Source organism: Ictalurus punctatus, chromosome 5 (assembly GCF_001660625.3).
Source record: "Ictalurus punctatus breed USDA103 chromosome 5, Coco_2.0, whole genome shotgun sequence".
NCBI lineage: Eukaryota > Metazoa > Chordata > Actinopteri > Siluriformes > Ictaluridae > Ictalurus > Ictalurus punctatus.
Window position 1 is genome coordinate 10,158,440 of NC_030420.2, and position 13,477 is coordinate 10,171,916.

General features: G+C 39.3%; 1 protein-coding gene across 3 annotated transcripts in view; it reads left to right on the forward strand.

Annotated features, from left to right (window-relative positions):
* The window catches only part of cacna2d3a (calcium channel, voltage-dependent, alpha 2/delta subunit 3a), a 409,741-nt gene that overhangs the window by 246,589 nt on the left and 149,675 nt on the right, over positions 1-13,477 (forward strand). For all 3 annotated transcript variants that reach the window (XR_008396432.1, XM_053680196.1, XM_017468484.3), the window contains exons 10-11: positions 1,840-1,929; positions 5,116-5,229. Coding sequence is in view for 2 of the 3 variants with exons in the window: in XM_053680196.1 (XP_053536171.1) it covers positions 1,840-1,929; positions 5,116-5,229 (204 nt within the window). In the remaining variant the exon portion in view is untranslated. The remainder of the gene's footprint in view (positions 1-1,839; positions 1,930-5,115; positions 5,230-13,477) is intronic.

The following is a 13,477-nucleotide window of genomic DNA, read 5'->3' on the forward strand; positions in this document are numbered from 1 at the left end:
ACTGTTTTCCAAAGGAATACATTTTCGAGAGCTCTCTGCCTAAATATCACAAACTCAGCCAGGCTTTTTCAGCAGCACTAATGCTAAATAGTGATGAATGCTAACTTACCTGTGGCCATTTAGCTTCCTCGTCTCAGGACTCCAACTCCGCTGTCACAATCAAAAGCTCAAAGCAACAAACATTCACTTTGAAGTGAGTTCAGAGTTGGATGATTACGTCAGCAGTGCAGTCGGCAACTTGATTGAACAATAATTAAACACATGTTGTGTTGGTTACTCGTGAGATTTTTATTTACTTATTGGATTATTTAACACAACATGTGTTGAAATAGTATTAACACAAAAAGTGTCTAGGACATTAACACATCCTTTCTTAGTGTGTTTCTCCAAAGAAATCTAACAGTCTGTTAGTGTGAAAACCGCTAGATGCACCTGAGGCAAATTCAAACAGTCTGCGCTGAGTTGATTTGACCCCAGGAGCTGGGATTCACCTGTCAGTGTGTAACCTCTCTAGGTCGGGGCAGGCAGAACACAGACACGTTGGAGGCAAAGGTAGTGGAAAAAGTGCATTTTATTGAGGTTCAGGAGTGGGAGTGGAGGTGCAGAGGTGACTAGAGTAGAGTTGGGGTTCGAAGTCTTTCCAATGTGGGGAGCGATGAATGGGCTAGAGCAGCTATGAGACGGGACCCAAGAGGCGTGGAGCAGGCTGAGGGTACCAGTGAGAGGCGCAGCGCAGCCGGGGAGCTTCTTATCCTTTGTCTACTTCATCGTCATCTGCTTCTAGAAGGACAGAGAGCGAGAGACACGCGTTACCAGACATGCACGTGAACTCACCCCTCTGTGCCTGGTGTGCTCTTTTATAGCCACCGCTCGTCTGCAGAAGGGTGAGGAGCTGCCACTCCAATCATCTGTTGCCAGCCGTGTCTGTTTCTGCCACCCCACCTCACAGCCATGCGCTTCTTTGCTGTCCAAAACAAACGGGGTGCTGAAGGGGCGCTATCCGTTCAGCACCCAGCCAGCAGTTGCGCAGGCCCGCCGTCAAACAGTGAAAATGACCCAGCCACTAACTAACCCAGCAGTTAGGTTACAAACTACCCCAAAAATACACAAGACTGAGAAAATAACCCAATTAAATGACCCAAAAGGCACAACCTATCATTTGGGTAGACAACATAACCCAGCATTTTTTAGAGTGCAGGTTACAGTAAAATTTCCAGGCCAACTGTATCTCAAAAACCACACAAGACCTTAAAAATGGAAATGTTTCTTCTCATTTTCAACCTTTGCATGGGGAAACAAGCATTAATCCCCCTTTCCCTCTTTGCGGTATATCTTACATCATCTTATGTACATCATAGACATACTGTCTGCACTTACACTTTGCTGAAATGTTTTTGATTGAATTAATTCAGTAGTCTGTGCACTGAAAGCGCAAGCAAATCAACATAAAAGCAGCTTGTGTCTGTCAAAAAACAAAATAAAAAAAATTAGTCACTTAAAATAGGTAAATAGTATTTCATCAGAGTATATAATGTATGGAGTATAAGAACTTTATGAGGATTAATATTTGTTGAACAGCAGGTTGCGCTCTGCCCCACTTGCCCCTCTGTACAATCTTACTCTTAGTTTAGTAATTACTTTAGTAAAGTTTCCCTTAGCAGTTGGGTGAATGGGTTTTTAAAAGGAACTTGCAGCTAAAAGCTTTTAGTGCCACTTAGGAGCACTCCTAGTGGTCAGGTACAATTTTTTGTGAATAAAACTCCAGTTCTTCTAAGCTTTTTGGTGCCCTGCGTGTATCTATGAATGGACTAAGTTCTTATTTTTGTCCTTTCTCTGCAGCATTTCCGTGAACACCTTGATAAACTAAATGCTAAGGGTATAGGGATGCTGGATATCGCTCTAACTGAGGCCTTTGAGCTTCTCAATAATGTGAGTAAACACACACACACACACACACACACACACACACACACACACACACACACACACACAGGTTTCTTCTGAAATGTCTTATCCCCACAAACTGGTGAGGTACTTTTCCAGGTACTCTTTGTACTGGTTTAAATTGATTTATTTAATTTAACAAATATTTTTGTATTCATCAGTTTATCATATTGATATATGCACATCTCAATTTACAGAAAAAAAATTCTGCTAATCTACAAATGTTATTAGATATTCTAAGCCAAAAAATACACAGTAGTATGTTTAGTTGCTTAACTATTTCCATTATCAGAATGCCCTTTATTAATAGTGTTAACACTGTAATCTCCTCAAATATTAAATCCCCAGAAGTCATTAATAGGCTACTAATTGAATAATTACAGATACAAATGAATCAAAAAGTTGATTATAGAGCACATGTGTCAAACTCGTGGCCCGCCACGTCATTTTATCGGGCCCGCGAGAACTTGATAGGTGCATGATTGTCTTAACATACGTTTTTGCTGTTCTCATTCCCAACTCGTAAAATACCGACGAGTTGTCATGCCCCTAGGCGTCTGATACTGACGCAAAGGGGACCCTTCCACGTCTGTATGAAACGCTCTGGGTTCTCAATTGACTCCAATGTAAACCCGTCCGCAGCGGTAAGAGACGCTCAGAGCAGACGCTCCAGCCGTCCATTCAGTCCAATAATAACCCGATCACGACGATACATGACGCTGTGAGCTTCAATCTGATTGGAGAATCATCGGTGTCGTCGGTGGTCGAGGATTATGGGTAATGTAGGCCTTTCCGCTATCCAAAACATACTAATAAAACTTTATTTCTCAGAATCGAAGGAGAAAAAAAATCATACACATAAACTACATCTGCAGCACGTGAAGGCTATTTGGAATTGCGAAATCTCCACAAATTAACATAGACATGTCCAAGAAGAGAAAAATTGTTGCACAAGGAAGGCAGTTTCACGAACCATGGGAGAACGAATACATGTTTGTACTTCAAGGTGAGAAACCAGTATGTCTTTTTTGTTATGGGGCGGTGTCAGTCGTGAAAGAGTACAGTCTACGTCGGCATTTGACACCAAACACGGAGCTAAGTCTGGTAAATTTACCCTCCAAGAAAACCAAAGAATTGCAGCAGAATTAAAAGGCAAACTGCAGTCGCAGCAGAATGTGGAATTAGCAGGAAATTTAGTAACACAGCTGGCCGAAAAGGCACGCAGCTGTCTATGTTTTTCATTAGCTGTGGATGAAAGCACAGACAACATGGATACAGCGCATCTATCCATTTTTATTAGAGGCGTGAAGCCGGACCTCTGTGTCACTGAGGAGCTCTTGGATGTAGCTGCCATGCATGGGACCACAACGGGCCGGGACATTTTTGATGCAGTGGAGAAGTCCGTAAGTAAAAATAAATTGCCGTGGGAAAAGTTGGTGGGACTAACTACAGATGGTGCACCTGTGATGTGTGGAGGAAAAACAGGCTTGTTTGGACTAATGAAGGAGAAATTGCCAAAAAAAATTTAACTGTCACACGCACCTGATAACGTATCACTGCATCATCCATCAAGAAGCTCTGTGTGGAAAGGTTCTGGAGCTGGATGATATTATGAACACGGTCATGAAAACAGTGAACTTTATTCGGGCGCGTGGCCTGAATCACCGCCAGTTCCAGCTGTTCTTGCAGGAGGGGGGCTCAGAGCATGGAGATATGCCATGCCATACAGAAGTGAGGTGGCTCAGTAGGAGCATTTTGTTTTGTGTTTGTTATTTCCAGAACATGATCTATGAATGAGGATGTGTGTGAGATGGTGTCTCAGGGTGAGGACTGATCTACTTGATGTGTTCAAGGACAGGCAGCATCACCTCATTGTTGTTGTTCTTTTTGTAAAATGCTACTTCTGTAATACATGTTGGTTGTGCCATAGTCGTCCCCCCCCCCCCCCCCCCCCTTGTGTTGAAAAAGGTTCTGAATGAAGTTTAGGGTTAATATCATAACTTGTTTATAATATTTTTCTTTATTTGCTTAAATACTTTGAACACTGATTCAAGTAATGTGGGTTTCAAACTGAACATTTATTTTTACATATGTGTAAATGCATATGTAATATTTGTAAGCTGAATACATAATAAATACAGTAACAGTTATTTAACAATATAATAAGGTGTAATTTAATTTATTTTAAATTACATTGCATTTTGTTACAGTCATACTGTTAATGTGGCCCATCGGGGGCAACCATTATGCTGATGTGGCCCTCGGTGAAAATGAGTTTGACACCCCTGTTATAGAGTGTTTAAAAAACACACTTTCTTATTTCATAACATATCCTAATGTTTTATTAGTTCATAATAATCAATAAATAAATTGATTAAATGAACTATAGCAGGTCTTTATTTATTGGCAAATTTCAGTGTAATGGAAATGTAAGATTATGTACATTGTTTAAATTATATTTCCAGATTTTATGGATGTATGTAGTAGTATGGTCGTGTTCATACAATATTTACTGTATGTGTGAACAGTATACAAGGATAAGCTGCATAGAAAAATATCTAAATGACTAATAATGAATAATCTTGTATGCATCATTCTTTTTGTTACTAACTGTTGCTTTTAACAATAATGAAGTTAAATAAGCACATTAACTTTCAACACTCAGCTCAGTTTACTTTTTTAATTAGCATAGCATGTGTATGTTTAATTATAGTAAATCAATTCTGGTTGACTTGATAAAGGCTTACATGGCTGATTGATTATACAAAACAGCTAACAAACACACATGTCTGACTTTAATGTGAGACAATGGATGGAGTTATTAATGAGAATTCCCTCTAAACCACTGAAGTGCACTCTGGGATGTACAACAACATGAGGTTGCCAAGGCAGTTAATGGCCTCTCTTCAAGTGGACAACGGCATTCGTGGTATTTAAACCATGGAAGTGTTTCTGTTCAATGATAGAGAAATAAAATTATTCTGGTTATTAATATACCAGCTGAGCATTATTTAGTTTCTTGTGATTGTTTATATTAGTTACATTTTATATAAATTATTTTAAATATTTTTATGTTATATTAATATTATTTTATTGATCATGACTTTGAAAATGAATAAATGAAAAGTTTTAAGTATAAGTATGTGTGTGCGTGTGTGTGTGCGCGTTCAGTTTAATCAAACAGGTCGTGGAAGTGTGTGCAGTCAAGCCATCATGCTGGTGACAGATGGAGCAGTGGACATGTATGACACCGTCTTTGACAAATACAACTCACCAGACAAAAAGGTATTGGTTTTTTTATGCAGACATTTTTAAATAGCATATTCTGAATTATGCATTATTGGATAATGCCACACATCATCAAATGTGTCTGTTTGCTTCCTTCTTAATTTGTGCATACAACATTAGTATTGTGCACATGCTCTATTGTGATTTTTGTAAAATGAGAGGTGACAATTACCAAAATTGGCTATTTAACTGCCAAAATTGTTGATCAAGTTAAACTAAATAGATGTACTAGTTGAACTTAAGCAAAATGAGAGTTAAACATAGTAGAAGAACAAGAAAGTGGAAAACATGGTTTAAAATGACAGTTGTCATTTTATCAAGTGTAAGACTGATGTAAGCATCCACCCAAAAGTAGGGTGTAAACAAAATTAATAATTTTGTTAATATTATTAACAAAAATTAATAATATTATTCCAATTGTCAAATGTCAACCACACTCAGAGAGGGGTGGACAAATGATACACTGAGAAGTGGTAGTTAACATGAGTTTATGAGCAGTTAAACAACATAAAACAAAGAACCTTTTGTATCAGACCAACCAATTTTTAGGTGAAAAAAGTATAGGAACAGATAAGTCTTGAAGTAAATGAAAGTAAATAACACTTAATATTTTGTTGCATATCACTTACTTGCAATAACTGCATCAAGCTTGTGACTCATTGACATCACCAAATTGTTGGTTTCTTCTCCAGGCTTTTACCACGCCTCTTTCAGTTGTTGTTTGTTTCAGGGGGTTTCTCCCTTCAGTGTCTACTTCAGGAGCTGAAATGCTGCTCAGTTGGGTTAAGGTCTGGTGATTGACTTGGCCAGTCTAATATCTTCCACTTTTTTCAACTGATAAAGTCCTTTGTTGAGTTGGCAGTGTGTTTTGTATTGTCTTGCTGCATGATGAAGTTCCTCCCAATTAATTTGGATGCATTTCTCTGTAAATTGGCAGGCAGAATGTTCATGACACTACCTCCACCATGTTTCACAGTTGATCTATGTTTTGGATCATGAGCAGATCCTTTCTTTCTCCACACTTTGGCCTTTCCATCAATTTGGTAGAGGTTAATCTTGATTCCAGAAATTTTATGGCTTCTCTCTGTAATTCTCTGTGAATTCCAATCTGGCTTTCCGATTCTTACTGCTGATGAGTCGTTTGCATCTTGTGGTGTGGCCTCTATATTTGTGCTCTTGATGTCTTCTTCGAATGGTGGATTGTGATACCTTCACCCCTTCCCTGTGGAGGTTGTTGGTGGTGTCACTGACTCTTCACAGCTCTCACAATGTTTCTGTCATCAGCTGTTGATGTTTTTCTTGGCCAAACCATTTACTGTCTGTTGCTCAGTTCACCAGTGGTTTCTTTCTTTTTCAAGACATTCCAAATTGTTGTATTGACTATGCTTAATGTTTGTGACTCTAACTGATTTTCCCTCTTTTGCGAGCTTTAATGGCTTGCTTTTTCTCCCATAGAAGCTCTCTGATCTTCATATGGGCTTATCTTTTTTAACAATAAATGCAGTCTTGAATAATCATGAGTAGATGTTCACAGCTATTTATTGCTTAAACAATCAATCTAACAGGACACACCTGGGTAACAAGAAACACCTGTCAGTTACATGCTCCAATATTTTTGCTCGCTTATAAATTGGGGTACAAATCTGTTACAAAATGTGCTATGTTCTGTGTTGTTTTACACATCTACATATAAATACCAGGAAATAAAACCTGAAATTCTAAACTGTCTTCTCATATTAATATTTTATTCTCAAATCCAAATGTCTTCAGTCTACAGTAAAAACAAATGCATTGTGCCATGATTTGGAGACGGATGCAAGTGCAGATAATAAGTTTAATAAATACCATAACAAAAACATAAAAGACACTAAGACCTTATGGCAAAACACTATGGCAAAGACTAAATATAAACCAAAGACCTAAACACAGTAACAAAGACAACAGTAAAGAAAGACAAATGTAAGTCAACGAGTGCAATGCAAACTGTGGCTATATACACGAGTGCTCTTTAACAAGAACATGATTCAGGTGCGTTTGCTCATGTGACTGTGATGTAGTGAGGTGCAGTGGCTGCTGGGAACTGTAGTCCAGAGTTCCTTCTCTGATGCATGACACATTGGTCTTGCCATTCCAATAGTTTCGGATGGGACTGTATTTATTTTCTCCTCATTTTACTTTTAAATGTATTATTTTAAAGACCTTTTTTCCTTAGAGGCTAGAATGAATTAATATATGATACAGGAGAGATAATAAGTTATTCATGCTAGTTTGATCTGTTACTGTATTTACATTGTAGGAGAGAGTTGGTATAGTTGTAGCACAGCACCATTGTAGCATGCTTTATTGATTATTGAAATATAGATTGTGTGATTTCCATTTAAATCCAAGCCAAGCCAAGTGGAGGCAAAGAAAGAGAAACAGGGTGAACAGTGATCACAGAGGAGTGCTCAGGGTGTATCTAGAACAGGAATGAGTAAAATTTAATCCTCAACCTTGCAAATTATCCTTGATATTTCTCTTAACTGGATATTTGAGATTGGAATTAGAATTATTTGAGATTGGAAGGATTGGAATTCTTCTTACTCACTGCTTCTCTGACCTCTGACCTTAACATGAGCACTTGCACGCATGCACACACACACACACACACACACACACACACACAAAATGAGCAGATTGTCCCAGCCGTGATGTGTTTATAAGATCATCAGCAATGCCTGAAGCTGCACATTGTGTGGATATGTGTGTGCTAAATCATGGCCAGGTCTTTCTCCATTGAGGGCCAATGCGGTGCTAATGTTCTCCCACTGTGCACTACTCTAATTATGCCCCCTCTTTGCACTTCACTGTTAAAGTTTCCCCCTGGCGCCTCATTGTTAATGTTTCCTCCTTGTGCTCTACACATAATGTGTTCCCATGTGGCCTGCTGACAAACTGCACGACTTATCTGTCCATGTGTTGCACAGTTAATGTTCCTCTTCTCTTTGTGTCATGGAGTCACTGTTCTTCTGAGATATGACATATTTAATGTTCTTCTATGATGCTTATGATTCTAAGATCCCTGTGGAGGTGATATGGTAATTCCATATTCAAAACTGAGGACCTTCAGATGTTTATTTTTCTCTTTAGTAGATCAGCAGAGACTGAATGTCCCTGTCTACATAAGTATCACTGTATTAAGGCAGAACTAACAGATAATCATTCTTCAATGAGTTTAGTTAAGTGTACAATTTGTGAAATGAAGAATATGAAGAATGCAAATATTTTGAAGTTTGTACTGCAAGGGAATTAGCCCGGGGAAGGGCGGAGCACAGACCCACAAGAGACAGGTTTTAGTCAATACGGGGGTTTTATTTGTCTGTGTGGGAGCTGTCTGTAGTGACGAGGCGAGTGTGTGTGAGTGTGAGGGGTTTTGTGGGGGTGTGGCTGCCGTTGTGACGTTTTCGAGGGCGTGTCGGGGTTCCCAAGAGGTGTGTGTGGGTTTCCCGTGCCGTCATCCACCGTCGAACGCGATCTCACCATCCGGCGGTCTCGTCCGCACTCGAACCTTCGGGGAGAGAAGGAGAGAGAGAGAGAGAGAAAGAGATTAGCGAGAGGATACCGTCGTGCTGAAGGTCGGAATGCCTCTATGCTGCTGAAGAGCGCGCACGTAGTCTGTCTCTTAGCCGTTCTCTTCGCACGGACGGAAGAGCGTCCTTTTATCCTCTTCTGCCGTCGCCTGAGTGGTGGAATTTTCCCGACGGACTCCCCAAACGCCGGCCGGTGTAGCGTCGACGGTCCCGCCCCACCGTGACGGTCCTTCCGGCTGATGGTGTGTTTGGCACGAGGCTGTCCGCTTCGTGCCGGCGCGGCAGTCGGGGAAGGAGCGACTTTCTTATTATGCGCGCCGGCTGTCGGTCCTACATTACGTAGGTGCAGACTACATAAAATTTATTTATTTATTCATTTATCATCAGCACCTTTGGTGTTGTCGCCATGGTAACGCTCTTCTGTGCACAGACCTATCAAGCTGGCACCTTAGTTTTGGAACGATTGCTGGGTTTCTGGGATTGAAGCTGGAATGATGGTGAAGCTGAAAAATTAAACTTCTGTAATTCTGTTTTATGGCTTAAGATGATCCATGCCATACTTCATCCAGCAGACACTGAATTTTCTATTCTATTTAATACATAGCAAGCACACGTCATCCAGTCAGTGATCCATCATCATAGTTTTTTTTAGTAATACAGTGTAAAATGGACTTTACAAGGCACAATACTGTTGTTTCTTTTTAATCTTCTTTTTAATTTCATAATTTCACAAATTTATAATTTTTTATGTCTAGTTATTTCTACTAAATTATTTGTAATATAAAGTAATATTTTATTTTATTAACTGAAAATTTTAGCAAAAGTGACAATTTTGACAAACAGAACATAAGCATTAAATACTTAACATAAATATTATATTCCTCATTTTGGGCATGCATGGTTTTGTCAGAGCAAGTCTTGTGTGCAGGATGGTGGATACTCTGTTGTCAAAATTTAATATACTGAATTAAACATTTTATATACAAAATATGTAATAAATTTTGGGTGGCTTTTCTTCATAGTACTTTTCGGCTGCTCAGTAAAATCCAGCTGAGATGTTCTCTCTGAACAGGTTAATCCAATAAATTCACCATTTGGCGATTTGCATTTGATCACATAGCTAAGTGACACATCCTATACATATTTACATTCTTTTCATACACACACACGTTCATACAGAGGGAACATCCATCCATCCATCCATTTTCCATACCGCTTATCGCACACAGAGTTACGGGGGAGCCTGGAGCCTATCCCAGGAAATTTGGACCACAAGGCAGGGGACACCCTGGGTGGGATAGAGAAGGAATCATGCTTTGATATTTCTTATCAGAGAGTGATTCTGTGTAATAGGTGTAGAGAAGATAATTATTTTAAAGATCTCAATGGCCAGGGCAAATGTAATATGTCCTGTAAAATGTATGTACAGAACTACAGAATGCCACTGAACAGTGTAGGGGTCCACTCACTGGTCCAACGACGGTATCCAATGACGTGGTAGAAGGATTCCCACGTGTTTCTGTCTTTTTGAAGCGATGTGAATACATTTAGATTATTAAATTTGTCATTCCAATTCTGTTTGACTCCCTCTTAAATTAAATCTGACTCCAATTGTAAAAACCTCAATGTTGTACCTCAAACCTCAAAGTCTCACGCCAGCTGTGTACACGGAGCTCATGGTCACAAACTCGCCAGTGTCGGTCATTAGCCAGAGGTAATTGACTAGTACTATTTAGATGGCCACCCCATGCTTGCCCTTTTCTAAAAAGTACTTTGTTTGGTCCCCATAGATAGTAACACTTAGTTATAGTAACATTATTTCTAGTCAGAGGTCATGACCACTAAAATTTACAGACATAGACCAATAATATCTGAGTTAAGATTAGTTTTATATAATCATACCATAGTTTCCTATGTACACTTAACTAGAAAATATTACAATAACCAGAGGTTTAGACTTCACCCTATTTAGACTTGGTTGATCAACTTTATGTTGTCCTAAATGGAAATTCCCTATTGAGCCTGTACACACTAAGTACACTTAACATTGTTAGCCTGGACTCTAAAATCTCAGTTGGCGTGCCCCAATGTTCCACCTAAACCTGTATTTTAGCCTGTAGTAATTTGGTCACAGATTTGCGGTAACAAGGACTAAACGTAATCTACTAGAGACAATAATTTCAGAATGTCAGAATATAATCAAGTCTAATAATTTATTTAACCAGGTATGAACACATCAAAATCCAATACTACTATTAATAATAATAAGAAAAAATTACATTCAACTTTACATTCTAATCAAATTCAAAACATAATAATACAACATAAGATAAGACAAAACTTGCATACCTGGTATAGAAAACTACCCATTTACATTTATTCATTTAGCAGATGCTTTTATCCAAAACGACTTACAAATGAGAAAATATAAGCAAAAGCGATATCAAGCAGAGAACAATACAAGTAGTGCTACCATACAAGATCCATTAATTGAGTTCCAGAAGCAGCAAAGTGTGCAGAGTAGAGGTGTAAGTGCCAGAGTAAGGTTTTTTTTTTTTAAATTATGGGTTGGTTAGGTGTTCACGGAAGAGGTAGGTCTTTAGCTGTTTCTTGAAGATGGTGACAGATTCTTCAGTCTGGATTTGAGGTTGGAAGTTCATTCCACCAGTGAGGAACAGTTAGTTTGAAGGTTCTTGAAAGGGACCTTGAGCCACGCTGAGTAGGTACTACTAAGCATTGGTCATTGATTGATCGCAGACTGCGTGAGGGAACGTAAGCCTTCAGGAGAGAGTTGAAGTAGGAGGGTTCTGTTCCAGACAAGGTTTTGTAGGTGAGCATCAAGGCCTTGAATTTGATGCGGGTGGCTACAGGAAGCTGGGAGGGAGATGAAGAGGGGTGTGACATGGGTTCTCTTGGGCTGGTTGACGACGAGGCATGCTGCTGCATTCTGAATCATTTGAAGGGGTTTGATGGAGCTGGCTGGGAGGCCAGAGAGTTTTGAGATAACAAGAGCCTGGACTAGTAGTTGTGTAGCCTGTTCGGTTAGACAGGGTCTAATTTTCTTGATGTTGTACAGGATGAACCTACAGGAACGTGCAGTTGTTCAGATGTGATCTGTAAAGGTCAAATTGTCATCAAGAAACACCCCAAGGTTCCTGGCTGTCCTGGTTGGCTTGAGTGTGGTTGAGCCAAGCTGTACAGTGAAGTTGTGGTTGATTGAGGGACTGGCTGGGATGACGAGAAGCTCAGATTTTTCCAGGTTGAGCTTAAGGTGGTGTTCCCTCATCCAGACCAAGATGTCCGACAGGCAAGCAAAGATTCGTACGGAAACGGATGGATCGTCAGGCTGGAAGGACAAATAGAGCTGGGTATCATCAGCATAGCAGTGGTATGAGAAGCCATGAGACTCAATCACCTGCCCCAGAGATGTAGTGTAGATAGAAAAGTTCAGCAACCACACAGCAATCGTGTGGGAGATCTGTCTACAGATCACCTGAATCTTTGGCGAGCTGTCCCCTAAATACCCAGATGCTCTGTGGGGCCACCAAATGGTGTTGTTTGTGATTATAATTTGATGTTTGTGGAAGGATGTACATTATTTACATAATCAAAACATGTTATGTAATGCATATAGACCTTGGGTGTGTTTAAGGTGATCTTGACACAGAGAGAGAAGGGTGTGAGGAGAGGAAGAAGAAAACAATGTCGTGACGATCTCCTAGTCTCCACTCAGCATGATATTCTATTTCCGATGGAGTTGCTAATTTTTTAAGGTGATCTCAAGGTGTGGGAAGAGTGGAAGTGAGGATCTTCCAGTCTCCACTCAGCATGATGTGCTATCTCAGGTGAGGATGCTAATTCTGTGGGAGAGAGTTTGAGTGTTAATTCCCATGAGAGTCCTTTTCCCTCAGAGAGCAGTTCTATCTTGACAGTAGCCTTACCTTATCAGCCTTGTTCAATATTAAGTGTTTAATCTTTTCTCACTAAAAGTGTTTACTTTTTAATACCCATTTAATTACATAAAAACTATAACATAACTACTGCATGCATTGCATATGCACTGTTATAGATGATTTGCAGAAGTATGTCATAGTTAAATACATGTCTATCTGCTTTGGTTTTGTGTAGTTGTATATTGACAGAAGATTTTCTTTCAGGTGGAGGCTGCTGTCTTTTTTCCCCCAATAAGATTTTCTTTACGATTGTGACAATATCAATTTAGTATTTGTAAGACTGTTATAAAGTATTAGTCTGTACCTTCTACAACTTCACCCACTTTGCACATGTGTACAAGCTGAATATATACTCCTGGTCAAAAAAAGGGCCAAGCTCAAAATGGCAAATATTAAGCCACTAATGGTCTTAACATCAAATCATTGGTCAGGAAATTAGCAAGAATTAAACAAATGCACTCCTGAGACCTCATGTGCTACCAATTGCTTGTTTACTTTTGCTGCAGTGAACTGCTTGGGGAAAAGCTAGAAATTCACTTATATAGTCTTGTACACAAAGGTAAAATCATTATAATGATTAAAATGTTTGATGTAAAATTTAAACTAACACAGGTCTAGATGTAATATGTTCCAATAATATCTTTATATATATTTTTTTTTTAATACTAATCTTCAAAGATTAGTCAGAAGAAGAATAAGTGAATTTCCTGTTTCTCGCTTTCC